The sequence below is a fragment of the Osmerus eperlanus genome, chromosome 9, assembly GCF_963692335.1.
Source record: "Osmerus eperlanus chromosome 9, fOsmEpe2.1, whole genome shotgun sequence".
NCBI lineage: Eukaryota > Metazoa > Chordata > Actinopteri > Osmeriformes > Osmeridae > Osmerus > Osmerus eperlanus.
The window spans coordinates 7,517,036-7,535,345 of NC_085026.1; the positions used below are offsets into that span (position 1 = coordinate 7,517,036).

General features: G+C 45.1%; 2 protein-coding genes across 5 annotated transcripts in view; one reads left to right on the forward strand and one right to left on the reverse strand.

Moving 5' to 3' along the window:
• Positions 1 to 9,854, forward strand: part of LOC134026345 (CAP-Gly domain-containing linker protein 4-like) — a 28,785-nt gene extending 18,931 nt beyond the window's left edge. For all 4 annotated transcript variants that reach the window (XM_062469015.1, XM_062469013.1, XM_062469014.1 and 1 more), the window contains 6 exons: positions 409 to 591; positions 980 to 1,114; positions 3,776 to 3,899; positions 6,060 to 6,124; positions 6,301 to 6,376; positions 6,895 to 9,854. In XM_062469015.1, the coding sequence (XP_062324999.1) occupies positions 409 to 591; positions 980 to 1,114; positions 3,776 to 3,899; positions 6,060 to 6,124; positions 6,301 to 6,376; positions 6,895 to 7,285 (974 nt within the window). In that variant the 3' untranslated portion in view covers positions 7,286 to 9,854. The remainder of the gene's footprint in view (positions 1 to 408; positions 592 to 979; positions 1,115 to 3,775; positions 3,900 to 6,059; positions 6,125 to 6,300; positions 6,377 to 6,894) is intronic.
• A 356-nt stretch (positions 9,855 to 10,210) lies between these two features.
• Positions 10,211 to 18,310, reverse strand: part of alk (ALK receptor tyrosine kinase) — a 222,980-nt gene continuing 214,880 nt past the window's right edge. Inside the window, exons 26-29 of the mRNA XM_062469533.1 lie at positions 15,354 to 15,455; positions 15,124 to 15,258; positions 14,069 to 14,159; positions 10,211 to 13,791 (exon numbers count right to left, since the gene is read on the reverse strand). Coding sequence (XP_062325517.1) covers positions 12,685 to 13,791; positions 14,069 to 14,159; positions 15,124 to 15,258; positions 15,354 to 15,455 — 1,435 coding nt within the window. The 3' untranslated portion in view covers positions 10,211 to 12,684. The remainder of the gene's footprint in view (positions 13,792 to 14,068; positions 14,160 to 15,123; positions 15,259 to 15,353; positions 15,456 to 18,310) is intronic.

An 18,310-nucleotide genomic window follows, 5' to 3' on the forward strand; every position in this document is an offset into this window, starting at 1 on the left:
AACAAGGAGAAGGGGTTCAGACGAGCCACGTTGGGGACAGCAGTGTGCTGTAGCAGTCCACTCCCTCTCCTGAGTGTGCACCAGCCACCACGAGTGTCAGTGCGAGTCTGCTGAAGGAGTGAGCTCAGGTGGGTGTTTGGAGGAGTGTCACAATGGCGAGCGCATGCTGCAGTCTGCTCCTGTGTCTGGGCGAGAGAGAGATCCACTGCTGTGGAAAACTAAATGCCCCCCCTCCGTCTGAACTTCCATAGGTCGCCGCAGTGTGTGATCGATAGTTTGTGTCTGACGGATTTCAGACACAACCCCTCGAGGTCTTGATCCGTAGTTAGAGATTTTATTGATATTTTTTCCCTCAGGTATTGGCTGATGTTTGTGACTTCCCCCCCAACAAAACGTTTTTCCCCCCAGGTGCTCTCTCCCGCTCCCTGTCCTCCTCCTCCTCCTCGCTTGACTCGCGGCACGGCCACGGCACGCGACCTTGTCCAGCGCCGCGGCAAAGACCCCCCGCAAGGCAGCGGAGGGAACGGCTCCCGCCCAGCTCCAGGGTCACCCCTCCTCCGCCTCACCTGGCCCCTGGCACCACCTTCCTAGGTACGTCGGCTGCGTCCCCGATCACTTACTAGTTTTCAGTCACACGTGTGCTTAATGGTAAGCATCTCAAATTAGTCGCCAATCGGCTCATCTATTCCGGTTTCTCTTCTGTCTACGCTCCACGCCAACTGTCACAATCTGAAGGCAGACCACCTACGTAGTCTGCAGTTGCTAACAGCATTGGAAAAGAAAGTAATTAACTTCAACAAGCCACATGAAACTGCAGCAATATCCACCAGTGACATTTACGTTCTAAATGATACACTGTAAATAATAAGGAATATGTGTAGGTGGAAAAGGTAATCTGATTGAATGGCACGTTCGGTTCTATAAAAGTTTCATGGAGCTTAAAAGAGTAAAACCCCTGCTCGCCTCTTCCCTGTCCCAGTGTCGCGGAGCCGGACCCCCTCGGTGGGCAGCTCGGTGTGCGAGGGTCCCGAGGTGCGTCTGGGGGAGCGTGTGCTGGTGGTGGGCCAGAGGACCGGCGTGGTCCGATTCTACGGCAAGACCAGCTTCGCTCCAGGTGAGTGAAGAACATGAACCCTAACCCTTCTTACGACATGTCCAAGGCCTCATTTATCATAACATTACATTTACATTTTACATTTTGTCATTTAGCAGACGCTCTTATCCAGAGCGACTTACACTTACAGTAAGTACAGGGACATTCCCCCGAGGCAAGTAGGGTGAAGTGCCTTGCCCAAGGACACAACGTCATTTGGCAGAACCGGGGATCGAACCAGCAACCTTCTGATTACTAGCCCGATTCCCTAACCGCTCACCCACCTGACTCTTCCACCATAACATGCTGTGTTCAGTGTGTAATTGTTAGTACTGAGTGTAGGTATTAATGGTGCAATGTTACGAAAGGTACAATGTTTCTTTTTACGTGTGTTATTAAGTTGTTCTTTATATAGACGCAAAACACTAACAACCGTTATCAAGTGTGACGTATAAACGTTCGGCGGTTAGACGGAGCTTGCACACTTGCATGTATAGTCAAAATCAAACAGTTCACATCTAAACACCAAACACGTCATTGAAGTTAAAGGCTTTACCCAATGATGTTGCACTAAAAGGCAAGGGGCACTATCGGTTCACGAGTCACGTTCAATGTGTTTAACTGAACAAAGGTCCAACACAAGTACAAAGGTCCAACACAAGTACATCATGGCCACTTGAGGTTAAGCAAATTTTGCAGCAGGGTTTGAGAGATTAAAGGTTGGACTTGAATGCTCAAGAGTGTTGACCCTGAGACATTCGGTTCGATGTGCATGCTCAATATGCTCCTTCATCTCAATGACCCATGAACGTGTGTCTAGTATTAGTGTTCATAAATGAGCAATCCATTGGGAATCATTCACCACTTTTTCCTGTGCTTACAATGAGCTTTGTCCCCATGTTATAGTCTGTGCACTATTGATGAGTAATCCCAGTCAAAGCAGGCCTCGAGTGATTTGAGTACTAATGCATTCTGGACACTGTATCTTGTGTGCCCTTTGAGTCGTGTGTGCCTTCCAGTCAGGGGGGGAGGGTATTGCACGTGTGATCAGAGCATTTGACTGCAGGTCAAGAGGTTGCAGGGTCAAATGTTCCCTATGGTGTATGTCACTTTGGATGGAAGCATCTGCTAAAAGAATACATCATTCCTAATATCCAGTGCGTGCACATTGCTGCCCATGGGAGAGAGAGAGCGACACCCTGCATTCCACAGCCGTCTTCGGAGCTAAGCTTCACATTGTGGCTCTTCTGTTAAGATCCTCAAGCCCAGCAGTCCTCTGAAAAGCCATTGAATAACCGCAGGGGGGAAAAATCTCTAATATGTTTTCATTTTCAAGGTGAAAACCATAGTAGAAAAGAATCGCTTGCATTGTAAACGTTCCGTCTTTCCCGTAACTGTGTCTATGACAATCTCACATCTTATATTCAGGGGGAAGGCATGGATTTCTTATTTTTTATGTTTTATATAACTGGCTGTAGTTGTATAGCAGCCATACAGATGGGATGGTAAGATGGTCTATGGAGTGTAACTGAATGGAATTATTGTACAATGACCAAGTGAGTTCCAAAGCGCCAAGGAGATGGTGTACACTGTAGCGTGTTCCATGCAATGTCGTTAGTCTTATTTGGCAAGCGGATATTGTTTGTGAATTTTTTTAAGAACAAAAAATATAAAGTGACTTGTAAGTTAATTCGTTGAAAATAACCCAAAGAAATTCCCTCGTACAAGCTACTTTTCAAATGCACATCAGTAATGGGCATGCTCACATGTATTTGTGGTCAAATAATACACCAAAATGACAGCCATATGGGAAATGTAAGTCTACATGAATAAAATACGAGGGGCCAATCAGGGAGCCTACGGAGGCCTGCCACACCCTCTCACAGCGACCAGGGAGGAGTTACTGGTGCGCTCGCCTACACCATTAGTCCTCCTCTCTCTGGGCGGGTGCTGGGACAGCTCCTCCCTACTCTACCTGTCTCTTCAGCCGGTGGCAGGACAAGCCATGGAGCCATGTCAATTAGTCATGTAGTCCCCACTGAATACAACTCAGTGACAGTTACATCTGTCTACACGGGAGACACTGGGTTTCATGTGGGCACATTGAAGTAGGCTGGAGAACAATGAGGCAGTATTGTTTCCATGTCCTAAAATTCTCTCCGCTGACATTATGAATGTCTTGGCTCGCTCTGTTCACACGCATGCACTTGTAAACCACAATGCTGAAATTAATTGGACGGGGTGAGGCAAACTTGAAATGTATTGAACAGCTTGTTTTGATCATTTGACACTTACAATTAAAAACTAGCTTGCATGGGTACAATTCTTCATTTTTTTTCCAATAATTAACGAAGTCGCTAGGACAACTTCTTATCTCGTTCAAACGGAACGTTCAAACCCTCGGTCCAAATGTGATGCATCATCAGAACGACCCGTTTGAACGACTTACAGCTTACTTTTGTCTGCGCTCTTCAAAATTCAATATACCCTTCGGGGCTTCCGTAGAAATGTAGAAGAGCAACTGAAAACAGATTTAGAAGATTTGAGGTGGCCCATGCCGTCCCATCCCTCCCATCCACACTGCACTCCCACAGCACATGTTCTGGCTCAGGCCAGCTTTTGACTGTCTGTCCATCCTCCCATCTGTCCATCCTCCCACCTGTCCATCCTCCCATCCCTCAGGGTTCTGGCTGGGGGTCGAGCTGGACAAGCCCAGCGGGAAGAATGACGGCTCGGTTGGAGGTGTGCGCTACTTCAGCTGCCCACCCAAGCACGGCGTCTTCGCTCCTCCCTCACGTGTACAGAGGTGGGTAGGCTTCCCAAGGGGAGCTAGCAATCATGCAGACTTTTCTTTTGAACTGGCAATATCAAATAAAAAAAATAAAAAAAGTGCATAGTATGTCACTTGCCAATGGAGAGAGAATATGCAGACAGGATGGTGCCGTGTTTGGAAATGAAGTGCACATGGCGGTTTCCACCACTCTGGCCTGTGTCACGCCTGGGGTAGGAGGGGGAAGGAGTGGCAGATGGAACAGACCACCGGAAAGGCAGGCTTGCGGGGACACAAAACGTAACAAAACCTTTTATTTTGAAAAGAAGAAAAAAGGTAATCAAGAAAATAGCTTTCCCGGTCTGAGTGGTGGGGGTGGTGGTAGGGGGGAGAGAGAGGGGAGACAGACAGACGGAGAGAGGATTAAACATGGTCTGTGTGCTCCAGTACCTCCTTCGTTCTGGAGGCTGGCTTTCTCTGGCTTTCTCTTTAGCGGGGTCAGGGTTTCCTCCTTTTCAACAACCTCTGCCCTCCAATCTTCCAACCTCCTGTCTCCCTCTCCCCGGAAGAATGAGCTGTTGATCCTTATGGGGAGTTCCATTACCCTCTGATAAAAATGTGCACCCATTCACGTGTTGCAATACGTCACTTTCCTCGTTTCACAAAAGGCAGTTGGTTTTGTGGTGCACCTGTGCATCATAAACAGTGTCTTTTAAACTGACAATATGCAAAGGTTGGATGCGTTTCCAGCCTGCCACGTGCTGTTATTTCTCTATTCTACAAAACCTATTTTATAATTCCGATAGATCAGAGGGGTTCATTCCGCACGGCATCACGTGAACAAAGTGTTGACTCGACAGCGGTGCAAAGCTGCGGAAACGCTTATTAGTAGATATCTCTTAATCCTTGAGATATGGGAAAGTAGATGGAAGCATTCATATTCAGCAGCTAACGAGGAAGAACAGGAGTCAAGACGGACGGGGTAGAGTGTTTTGTTGTTGTGATGTCATTCCCCATTTACAACAAGCAGACAGAGGCTGGGAGGACTGGGAGCAGCGAGGGTCTATAACACAACCCTCCACCTGAGGAACTTCATAAGCATGCTTGCCTAGGGCCAGTGACAAGCCAGTAGCATATTTATTTATGATAATGTCGAACAATGTAGGCTCACCAAACTGCCCTGTCCTTCCATATTGTCTCCCCCCCCCCCCCCATTTGCTCTGTGATAAGAGGAGACAGATGAAGGACTGGCCTTCATTTTTCTCTCTCCCATCCCTCTTGCTTTTTTCTAATTAACCCAGGGGCCAAGAAGTAGGCTGTGCCAAGCAATCCTCTCCCTAATGAATGAATGCTCTCTCTCTATCTCTCTCACACACACACACACACCACTTTCTACGAAGCGGAGAGGCTTTTTCCGGCCATCTATTCTCCCTCTTTTCTGCAGTTGTCAACAGCTATCAGGATCCATCAAGAAAACAAACAGCCTGGGAAATTGTATTATCATTTTCTGTTTTGGGGGTTTTCTCCCTCTGCTGCCTCCTCTAGCACCCACCCACCCCTTTTTTTTTTTACTCCCCCCAATGCCACCCCCTTCTTGCAAACAAGATATGGGTTTTTGGTCCTCATTTCTCTAAACTTGCCTGCCTCCATCGTAATGGCTTTCGAAGCTCAAACCATTATCACAGGCACACAGCAGCTTAGACAAACATCCATGTTGGACAGGTACTTTAAGCAGGGCTGTTGCAGTTTTATTTGATTTCACTCTTTACCTTTTTTTAAAAATTAATTATTTATTTATTTATTAATTTAATACCCTTTTTCACCCACAGTAAGTTCACGGGAAAGGAAGGAGTGCCTTTCGGTTCTGGGTCAGGTTCAACTCCATTTCAATTCACTTAGCTTGAGAAGTTTTGGAAATACGTTGCCAATCAGTCAGTTAATTGGAGGAGAAAATGCCTTCTTAAATGAGAACCTCCTCTCTATTTCAAAAGCGACATTTTTATTCATTCGGAATGATGAACAATCTGCAGGTGAAATTGGATTAACCCCAACTTTTGACTCTTGACCATGTCTCTGGGCTTTTCCACGGGCCGTTTTCATATTTTTGTGAGGGAGTGTTGCTGCAGACACCATGTCTTGTCGGCTAAAAGACTTTGATTCGCTGTAACGTTATCTTTTCTCATGTCTCACACACAGAATCCATGGTTCTGTTGACTGCCTGTCTGAGCTGTCTTCTTCTCGGCTCAACAAGCCCTTCACTGGTGAGTTGAAGTAGAAAAAAAAAGAAAAAAACATGGGACAGGGTATAAGTTGTCATCTGAAACTGTGTGAAAGCGCTCAGTTCTGGGTGTCTGTTATGTGTTTCTTGCGTGTCAACACCCCTCATTTGTGGGTTTATTTTGGATTTTACCTCAACATTTGTCTTCCTGTCACTCAGATATCCGTCGCAGTTTCAGCACGTCGTCAGCTATTGCCACACAGAAGGAGCCACACAAGAAGAACCCTGTAAACAGGTGCCCACCCCTCCCCTCCTTTCACTTTTCCCCCCTCATTATTATTCTTCACATCCCTCCTCACACATCTCCTACCCAATACTTTTCAGCTTTGTCCTAATCCCTAGGCTGGGGGTAAAATCAATACTGATAAGAACCAGCGGTATTAGTCAGCAAAATAACCATTTTGGAGAGTTGCCAACACATGATAGTGGTTATAATGAGGATGAAAGGAGTCCAATATGGGTACCCCCTTCCCCAAGACCCACCCCCACCCCCCACTCTTTTCCTGTGCTTGTTCAGTCTCATTTTCTCTCTCGTTCAAAACATTTTCTGCCACCCAATCTCTCGGTCCTCGTTCTCTCTTGCCACATACCCCACATACATTCTTGTGACTTTTTTTCTTCATGTCTTCTCCTGCCCACCGCCATTTTTTCCACATTTCTACTCGGCTGCAATTGTACTTTTCCGTTTGTATCTTGTACACAGACTTTCCTTGTCTCTCTCATTCTCTAGCTCACTGTGTGTTCCCCTCCTAGGACATTGTCCAAACCCCACCGTCGGCGTTGGAGCACCCTGAGTGGTAGCGGCTGGGGTGCTGTGGGGAGCATCAAGGGCTCCGGCAGTGCCGCCTTCTCCACCACCGGCTCCTCCACGGGCTCCGATAGCGGCGTCCGCCTCCACCTCGGGATGCAGGTCTTGCTGACCAGCGCCAACGAGATGGCACTCATCCGTTACCTGGGAGCTGCCGACTTCGCCCCGGGCCTGTGGCTGGGCCTGGAGCTGCGGGGCTCCAAGGGGAAGAACGACGGCTCGGTGGGAGGGCGACGCTACTTCAGCTGCCGGCCTGGGCACGGGGTCCTCGTGCGGCCCAGCCGGGTGACCTACCGCGGCATCAACGGGGCGCGTCTGGTGGACCAGAACAGCTGAGAGCCATGGCACTTCAGGCAGATCGGATACAGGGTGGATGGAAGGTTTTGTTTTTTGTTTTTTTTTGCATTTCTGTAATGTCCTAATAGATACTTTCCCATCTAGAGACTTGATAGACTTGAGAGTTGTGACTTGACAATACGGTTCAGTTAAGTTGATGTGCTTACAGCCTACACTAACTACACATCAACTCTTTTTTTTCACTCCTCTTTTCTAGTTTTAACTGTTCTCATTGACGTGTGCACTTGAATGAATCGTTTAGGCCTCTAGATTTGGCATCGACCATAGTTTGGAAGCAGAAGAAGCACTTTGATGGTTCGCTGACAAATATATCTTGTTTTGGCAGGGCAGGAACCAAACTTTTTTAATCAAATCTTTGTAAGACACTAAATAAACTGCACTACTGTACAAAGTGTGCTCTGATTTCGGTCCGATGCACTGTATTTTCTTAGAGATGGGTAGAAGTGGAGGAGATGATGAAGATAAACTGATACACATCTGCTATTCTCACAGTTCCCTGAGCTTATTAGGTCTCACTTTCTCACTGAACCAAGATTACTTCCATTTGCTTTTATGAGGCGAGTTCTTGGTCACTGATGAAGCACTTTGGTGCCTCAGCAAAAATACATGCTTTGGCTCGTCATACTTGTACATTTAGTGACTTCCAAAAATAAATAAATAAACATGCTGGTGCTATACTGTAACATCGTGCCCTGATGCATGTTTGTCATAACTCTTTACAGGGGTGTAGGTAGATTGAGTAATGCCTGTTGTGCCATGGTACCCGAGATGTGATACAACATGACAGCGATTAATTATATCAAAACATCAATTATCATTAAAATCTGCTAGCAATACTGGCTAATCACATTGTCTATTTACTATAATTTACAATGGTCTATTAAAAACTTTATGAAAGTGTGTTTACTTAAGATAGCGTATGGCAGCCCGCCTAAACACCACAAGTTTTCTTTTAACTTCTGTCTGGGCAAATCACTGAAAAACAAGGAATTGATCAGATATGTGGTGGGGGGGGGGGGGGGGGTGGTATGTGTAACACCCTATTCAACAAAAGCTGCATATGCCAGCCAATTAGAGGGGACTAACCGCAACAGTCGTCCAGAAACTCAAGCTGAATAGCCAATGCAATGTTGATCAATTGTCTTAAGACTGCAATTGAAAGGCAGGAAGCCAGGCCCAAGGTTGTTTGAATTATCCGCCAAGAGGTGTTGAGATGAAAAACTGAAGGTTCTAAACGTAAAATCTATCACTATCTCTAAATGTGGAGCATCTCAGAAACCAATTTCTGTAGCAGTCAATGCCATGACATTATTTATGGTCACTCCTGTGACAGGTATTTCTAAGATGGCCATACCGGTGATGTCATCGTGAGCAGTCTCCATATTCGATATGATACACATCCAAGCTGATCTCTTGTGCAGTAAAAGTGATCCCAAGTTGCACTGGCAAGATGGGTAGGAAAAGTTGTTTGCCCCTGGTACTGTACCAGGGTTCCCGCGGGGACTTAAAAAGTCGAAAATTCTGAACTTTACCCCCAATTCTGAACCCCCGATTATCATTGTATAATTCGCACTCTGTTTTTAACCAAACTAAACTAAAGAGAATCTTCCTGACATTAACAAGCGTTTGGTGGAGAGGAGAGAGACAATATTTATGAAACTGTGAAGGTGAAGTCCCACATCTCACATGACCACAATGTAACTTTTAAGTTAAAATAAACAATTTAAAATTTGGTTTTGAACCCAGGCTGTTGCGGTACTGCCCCAGCATGTCTGAAAGAGCACGCACACTAACCCAGTGAGCTGACAGGGGAGCCCTGCTTCCTTTAGTTTTTCTGACACCCCAACTCTGCAGGTTGATACTAGATAGTTCAATGTCAAATTTAAATGTTGAGTAGAGATTGTTATGATCCCTGATAGTTCAGTGGTTAAGGATGTGGGCTACTGTGGGAGGGGTCATGTGTTCAAATCTGGCTGAAGGATCTTCTTACAGCTCAATTTTTGCTCTTGGACTTAAAAACTAAAAAATTATAAAACTGATAAAAAGTATATTTATTTTTGGACTCTTGGTTGAGCCTTTCCTGGTGGGACAGTTGGGTACCTGGTACAGTTGGGAGAGGGGATCTGGACAGAGACAGTTGGGAGAGGGGATCTGGACAGTCGGGGGGTGCGCTGCGGTTAAAGGGATCTGGGCCCACGGATGTGTTTGGCACTATGCTCTGTGCTAGTTTTGAACCCAGGTCATTGTTGTGTAGGCCCTTGTTCTCAACCCACTACACCACGGGTTTGGCAGTATACTTGATGGTACACATGCTTACCCACTGAGCCACAGAGGTTTCCTGCAATGTTACTTTCTACAAGACGGTGTAATTGCCCTTATGACTTACTGAAACCTGCAAGAACCCTGTATACATTTCAGTGTTGATTTTCGATATGTTCATTTGGAATTGTGTGTAAAATGAGAGGGTCAGTATGGAACACTTGCAGGTAGTTTCAAAATAGTATTTATAAAATACATAATGAATAAAGAGTCTATTCTAATTTCTTTACTGTTTTTCTCTTCATTTGTGTGGGTGATCAACATCCCTCTACTATCGTTCAGTATTATAATTGTTCAGAGGGAGATTTCTTGAAGTTGTTTGAAATTGTTGCATTTCACTGTTCAATTACAAATGACGCCTTGGGGCCAAATTCAATCTAAGGGGTATTAGCAATGTTGATGCTATAGCTTTGTTTGCGCCACTACTTATGTCTTGTTTTGAACGGAAACTGGAAGCCCAGATTTCAGAGTAAAGTATCAAAATGTCCCAGCCTGTCCGATGCAACACGTTCATTCCAAAGGAGGGCCATATGTAGCCCAATGCCTTCCTGTGTGATAAACACACAAACATTATTATATAGCAATTTATTCATTTTGGCAAATGTCATCTGAAGGGCAAATTTACAGCTTTTACCAGAGTCATAGTACAATACTTCATAATTACAACATTTTACAGGTGCAGGTATTTCTTTTAAATTTTTTACTCAAGGACAGTGAGCTAAAAAAAACACAGAATATGCCAACACAGCGATGCAGGCAAGGACAGTAGCATGTCACTCTCTGGAACCCACAGTTGAAGTGAGAGTATATATCTTTCTATTGCATCAGGCGTGATACTGAAACTAGAATCTCACATCAGATCTTAAGAATTAAATGTTACTTCAAAACTTATGGCCTATTACTGCTTTAGGTTCAAGTTGAGTAGAGAAAATGGAGAAATACATTTACTAGAAACAATGTTTCTGTCTGGTCAGTTTTAGGCCATTGTGAACACATTTTTAAGCTTGCAACTTAATTTACTCAAAACCACAAATGTCCTTAAATAAAAGCAGACATTGACCACTAACATGTATAGATGCCGTGCACATAAATGTGTGAAAATGGTTCATGACAGCTGGATTAAGAACCTCACAAAATAGTTCTTAGTTTCATTTGTGGACCACAAGCAATTTGTATTCAAATGTTTCACTCAAGAATACTTAATATTATACAACAGTCTCTCTCAAATAGAAAAGATAAAATTTTCAAATTTATTAACATTGAGTATTTTAAAATAGCAGTTTGGGATAAAGACCTATTCACCGATGTCCAATAAAGGGGATGGCTCAGGGGGAGGGAGATGAAATTGGATAAACATTTTACACATAAGGAATTAAGAAAGAGTTACTGAAAAAAGCCCCACAGCCGAAATGCCCAAACTTCTTAATGTAAAAGAGCGCTTTCAATTGTCTAAGAGTCCATGAACTAATCGTTTCTAAAAAGGGCATTGAATTGCAGTATATGTTTAGTTTGCAGTATTCTCCAAATGTGCCACACAGTAACTCCCCACCATCTACCCATTCATGAAAAACACACAGTAGCGCCTCCTTCTAACACTACTGGCTACTGTACCTCTTGCAGAAGGTACAAATCTCAACCCCCAAGCCCGTAGATTTCATTTGTGCAGTTCATTATCATGACGGCTAACAGTGGATGTTTCATGTATCGACAGGGCGGTGCTTCTTGACTGAAGTGCAGTGTTGCTATTTGCTATTTATATATCATAATCATATATATATATATATATATATATATATATTCTTTTTTTAAAGTTTGAGTTATTTTGTCACAATAACATGGATGTGAATAGGCATGTTTCTGTGTGACTGATCTGCACAGACTGTGCCCAACCATAATGACAAATACATTGCCAAACTTACATTTACATTTAGTCATTTAGCAGACACTCTTATCCAGAGCGACTTAGAGTAAGTACAGGGACTCCCCCCGAGGTAAGTAGGCTGAAGTGCCTTGCCCAAGAACACAACTTCATTTTGACGGGGCCGGAATCGAACCGGCAACCTTCTGATTAATAGCCCAATTCCCTAACCACTCAACTTAAGCATAAACTATTTAAACTTTTTCAGCCATCATGTTTACCACCCAGTCTAGCCTGTTGTTGATTGTTCATCAAGTTTAATTTAGGTTGACAAGACGGGGGGGAACAGTTTCAGAGCCAAAAAATGCTCACATATTAGCAAAATGAACATTTGGTTGGTTTCAAAAGCACATATATTATTAATTTACAAAGCCTCTTTCAAATAATAAATAAACAAATGAATAAATAAATAAACAAGCAGGCAAGCAAACATCAATAAACACTTTTTTTTTTCTTGAATCACATTTCAGATTCAAAAGTTTACTTACAAAATTGTTTCTGATAGTCCTTTACCAAGGCTTTGATTCACAAAAAAAGAACAGAAGCATTGTGTGATGCAAAATATGTAAACAAAGTCAGTAAAACGTTAGCAAAGCTATAGTCATACTGCTGTCCAAAGAATGTCTGAAAACTGCTGTTTTGGCAGAAATCACCTATGTTCCACACATGCCTCCCAAATAAATGACTGCTTGGACAAGTAAAGCCACACAATAGCTAATCCGCAAATAAACACTGCTGCTACTAAATGGAATGTTTTCAACCAGTCGTTCTGAACTACTTAAGGAAATTCCCAAGCCCCATATTTCAGTCACTTGGTTACATCGAGCATAGAAAAAAATACATATCTTCCGTTAAACAACAATTAGCCAGCCGATGGATTATAAACTTTGCTCCCAGTATCCATTAGTAGATTCCAGGTTTTTTTGCCAAGCTTTTCATTGGGTTCTACAGGACTTACAATATCCCTTTGGCCAGGTAACAAATGGTTTGCTTCAATCTGTGGAAGAAACCATGGAACTTGGTACTGTAGATAGTAGGGGAGTCCAAATGTTTAGAACTCTCCTGACACAGTGTTTAACATATTTTTCCTCAAGTGTTTCTCAACACAGTCTCAGAGTGGATACTTGTGGATCCGGAACGGCTAAAGCACAGTGGCGTTGTGCCCTTCCATTCTCGGTAGCCTGGAATCCTGCACCGTTCCCATGGTAACCAGCAGCGGGCGGCTGTCCTCTGAAACAACCGATCGGCTTAAAGAAACAGAGGTGGGCAGCACCCCTCTCTGGGCAGAGCCTAAGGAGGAGGAGGTGGCAGGGGCTGGCGGGGGAGGGGGAGGGGGAGGAGGGGGGTTGGGGCCACCGTGGGAAGGCTCCAGGGGCAAGCCTTGCTCCTGGTATCCATAGCCTATGTTCCCACATGGGAATCGGCGTAGTCTGTAGAGAGGGACCGGTGGTAGGGCGGCTGAATCGAGGAGCAGCGGGGAAGGGTCAGCGTTGGAGGCGACTGAAGGGGGCGGGGGCGGAGGTAAGAGCGGACGGCAGAGACCCTGCTGCTGCTGGTGCTGGTGGTGGAGCAACTGCTGCTGAAGCTGATGGTGCTGCTGCTGGAATTGGTGCTGGAACTGCTTGTGCTGGTGCTGGAGCCCCAAGGCCCCCGCTGCCTCTGCCACCGTCCTCCCCACGTACTCCTGCCCCTCTCCGGGAACCCTGCCACCGCTGAGCCCTCCCACCGCTGGTGCTCCTCCTCCACCAACCCCGCTCTGCCTCTGCTGCTGCTGCTTCCTCTGCTGCTGCTGGAGGAACCAGGAGCCGTAGGTGGGGTTCCACAGGTTGGTGGGCTTCTCGTTGTGGCTCTCCTTCTCTGGGGGTTGACCCTGTGCACTGAAGGCCAGGTTGACGTGGCCTCCCTCTGGGCCGGGCTGGCTGGGGATCTTTGAAGCTGCCGTGGAGGTTACTGTGGCAGTGGTGGATGTTTGTGGGTGTGGGTGTGGGTGAGGGTAGGACTGGGGTTGGGCCAGGGCTGGGGGCTTGGGTTCTGCGGGCTGGCTGGGTTGGAGGAGAGGGTCGCCAGGTCTCCGGGTGTCCTCGGAGGGGTAGGAAGGGAGAGGCGTGGGTCCATCCTTATCGGGCATCTGCGCAGACACTAAAAGTGAGGGGGCTGTGGGGTCCTCAGGCCGCATTGGCACACGCTCCTCCTCCTCAGGTACAGGTCCATACTCCACAGGCAATGGGACATTTACCACATCAGGATCCTGTTCAGAACGTCATATATCTCCGGTCATTTCAACTTGAAATGTCCAAGATAGGCTTAACACTATTAAAGTATTTTGGTAAAAATGTCTTAAATATGAATATGTATTCCTTATATAAATGAATGTATAATATAATAAGAATATGTTCTTCTTGAAATTAGTTTTTATTTCATATTTGACCCATACAGCAAGTATAAATGATATGTGTCTATATAATGTGTATACTGACAATGGCAATTGCACCCAGTGAGTGAATATAGACACAGTGTTTCTCTACCTGTAAGCAGTAGTCAATCCTCTCCAAGATAGTGGAGAAGTTGGGCCTGTCTTCAGGTTGATGCTGCCAACTCTGAGTCATTATTCGGTATCTGGGAGACAAAAATACAAGGACAACTAATGAAAATATCCCTCCCTTTACCCCTTGCACAAATACAAACAGCCAATCAAAAGGATATTTCTCGTAAGGCCTTGCCAGACACAGACCCACTCAAGCACTTCATCAAAAAGCTGTCTACGTCTTTTAATATTTCTTCTACATACATACATCGGTGACTGATTTAAATGCCACATGAACCGCCAGTTTGAGTGATTACCTTTGAGAGATGGCTTTGATATAGTATTAAATCTGGAGACAACCCATTGAGACGTTATCAAATCAAGCTTGTTCTTAATTGCTTGGCTGAATTGTTGGGCTTGTTGCTTTCGTGCTATTTGCTTGGCTAATACAACACTCCTGTTGCGAAGCTGTTGTTCAGCCTGATGGAACTGCATGGGGGCTGTATTAGTTTTTTTTTATTCCTTTCCCCCAAAAATTGTGTGATCACAAAAAGGAAAACTGACCTGGGATTTGAGGGGGCGATATTTAAGAATAACCTGGCTGCTTTTGAAGACATAGGGACTAGTGGATTATTAGAGCACAGAGTTAAATGTGTGTGCTATTCATGAGTTGAAGCTATATGGGTGTGAGTGTGTTTGTGTATGCATGATAGAATCCTATATGCTTCCATTTTTTTTTCTGCATACAAACAACATATTGACCTATTTATCTATAGGGGCAATGCATGGGTTTTCCTCTTTGAAGGAGCACATAGCACTGTACAGGAATTTCATTCACTTAAAAACAGACAGTGGCTATGTCATACTGTGCCAGTCTTTTTTAAGCTAAAAGACACAAAGGTCAAAAAGCTTAATGAATTAATAAATTATACATAATTTAATACATTATTAAACAGACAAATGCGTCTGAAGAATGTAGAATATAGAATGCATTATACAGTCTAATGTCTAGACACATTTGGCTATAAGCAAATGTTATATATATATTTGACTTACACAGGTCCAGGGCAGTTTTTGGGAGGATCCATCCTACCACCGTTGGTGACAAACTCCAACACTTCCTGGTTGCTGCGACTGGGGTAGGGCATATAACCCAGCGAGAAGATCTCCCACAGCAGAACACCAAATGACCTTGGAGAAAGAGAAGGACTTTAGTTCTTATTTCCAGAGATGTATGAGGGAGGAGAGAGAGGGGGGGGGAGCTCACTACGCAGCAGACCACTCACCACGTGTCCGTTTTGGATGTGAAGATGCCTTCCATGAAGGCTTCAGGTGGCATCCACTTCACGGGAAGCATGGCACGCCCACCCTTCCTGTAGTAGCTGGCTCTGCAGACACACACATTAGGAGTTTGGTGCTATTTGGCATTCTTCAAATGGATCAGGTTTGCATAGTGTGTAGACCATACTCTCTCCCCAGTATACAGTATTAGCTCAGTGCAAAGCTCTCACAGGTTGCAAGTTAACACTTGAAGACAGTATACTGATATCATGGCTGATTGCTACTGCAGTGTATATTCCTTTTTATCAGGCACCGTGAGAGAAAGAGAATGGAAGATTAAGAGATACAGCGAGCAGAGACGAGGCGATGAGTTGATAAAATGGCAAAGAGAATGAAATGAGGAGAGAGACAGCACACATAGATGAGGATACTCTCCCACCACCTCAAGCCCTCCACACACGCACATACATAAAAATATGAATGGATGAAAGGCCAGAGTTCACAGCAGCATTGCCATGGAAACAGCCTTCAAACCTATGGTTCCATCAGTCCTATTTACCCATTTAAACTGCGGGTCGATCTAAAACTGTTATTGGACGATTAGAATGCTGATCCTGTCAAAGTAGACCAAAACAAGCGGCTTTCCGAAAAAAGTATTTAAAAAATATCCTTATCTTGAAGAGAAAATAAATAGATTCCTCTCTGGACAGAGTTGGTTTAAACTAGTTATACTCTCATGCTAGGCTTGTAATCTGATGTGCGACGTGCTGTAAGACAGCCTGCTGATAACTGCCTCTGCCTGATTCATCATGTTTCCACTGGTCAACCCACACCAAGGAGAAAACCATGGAGACAGACAAGCCTGGATGACCAGGGAGGTACGTGTAACGCTCAAAGCACGGAATGAGCAGTAGCATTCACCCCCATTATCATGAAGTGCTTCGAGAGGCTGGTAAAGGACCACATTGTTTCCAGACTCCCCCCCTCTACAGAGGATGCCATTGCCTCTGCACTCCACCTGAGCTTAGAACACCTGGAAGGGAAGAAGTCACATGTGTGAATGTTGTTCCTGGACTTCAGCTCAGCGTTCAATACCATCATCCCGCAGCATCTGGTGAGCAAACTGGCCCCCCTTGGTTTCAGCACCCCCCTATGTAACTGGCTGATTGACTTCCTCACCAACAGACCCAGTCTGTGCGGGTGGGCAATAACATCTTCAATGTCATCTCCCTGAGCACTGGCTCTCCTCAGGGCCGTGTCCCGAGTCCGCGGTGACAACGACACGGACAACAGAGAAGAGGTGAGACATCTGGTGGACTGGTGCGAAACCAACAATCTGGCCCTGAACGTTGACAAATCTAAGGAGATCATCGTCGACTTCAGGAGGAGCCAGCCCAGTCATACACCACTCCTCGTCAACGACACAGCAGTAGAGAGAGTCAGAAGCACCAAGTTCCTGGGGGTACAGATAACAGACACTCTTGCACAAGAGCTGCTGAGCTCTTGTAAAGAGAGCTCAGCAGCGCATGCCCTTTCTGCGACGGATGAAGAGAGCACTCCTCCCCCCTCCGATTCTCACCGTCTTCTACAGAGGTACTATAGAGAGCATACTAAACAACTGCATCTCTGTTTGGCCTCTGACTGGAAGTCCCTGCAGAGGGTGGTGAGGACAGCGGAGAAAATCATTCGGTCCTGACTTCCTCCCATCCAGGATATTGCAAAGAAACGCTGTCTGACGGGGCTCACAATATCAACACCCGCACCATGGACTGTTCTCACTGCTGAAAGAGGTTCCGCAGCCTTCAATGCAGAACAACCAGGTTCTTCAACAGCTTTATCCCACAAGCCATGCGACTGCTGAACTTAAAATAATAATCTCCCCTCACACACCCGTACAGGACTGCTTCACTGGACTGTGTAATATAAATATAATTCGTTAGCATTTTTTTAAATAATTTTACGAGCATTTGTATACATAGCTTAATACATATAACTGGCTGTAATATATGTAATATAGATTTTAGACATAGTTTTGATACATAGTGTATATACCTATTTATGTAAGCACATCCCAGCACTATCCTGAGCCTACTGAAATGAAATTTCGTTCTTATCTTACTGTAAAGTGAAATTGAATGACAATAAAGGTGATTGAACTGAACTGATGAGCCCCGTGGATCAGCAAGACATGCACCTACAATACACACACACACACACCCCTCTATGAGCCACTCTGAGGACACAAAGGTGAGCCTCTGGATTGGCACACACATAATCAGACAATCACACAGCACACATAAACTGTTTAACAGACTGTGTGATGAGATCTGTTTGAAGACAAAAGGCAGGAGAGGCCTATAAAAAGGACACATTTTACATTACAGCTTTCACTGGCGAGACCAGAATTTTTACGATGCTTGATTCAACGTGTCTGTGAGGTATTCCGAGATACGACCTTAGGAGCCTCTGCTTATATACTGAAGCAAGTGGTAATATTGTCCTAACAGTTCATGTCTTCATAATATAAGAACTCATTTTGTGGTAATGGCAGCTGTCAGGAGCTGTGGTCAGACGGTTATCGATGCCTGTCGCCGCGGCAACCTAAGGACCCGCAGGTGGATAGTGGCGGTGAAGCAAGCTGTCAAGTTGAAGGAGGCCTTCCGGACTTGGATGGCCCAGGGGTCTCCTGAAGCAGGGGTCTCCTGAATGTACCGTCAGGCCAGAAGGGCTACAGCGGCGATGGCAAATGTTATGTACTTGGAGAAGGCTTATGATCGTATCCCACGGGACACTGCAGGAGAATGAAGTACCGGGGGCCGTTACTACAGCCACTCGTACACTTCGCAAGGTTTTTTAAGGTAACACACCTAGGTATGCTAACTTGCAGTTGCTCATGTCAAAGAGATGAAGTTGGTTTAACGTGGGTACAGGAATGCCAAATCATTCATTCTGATGTGTGAAA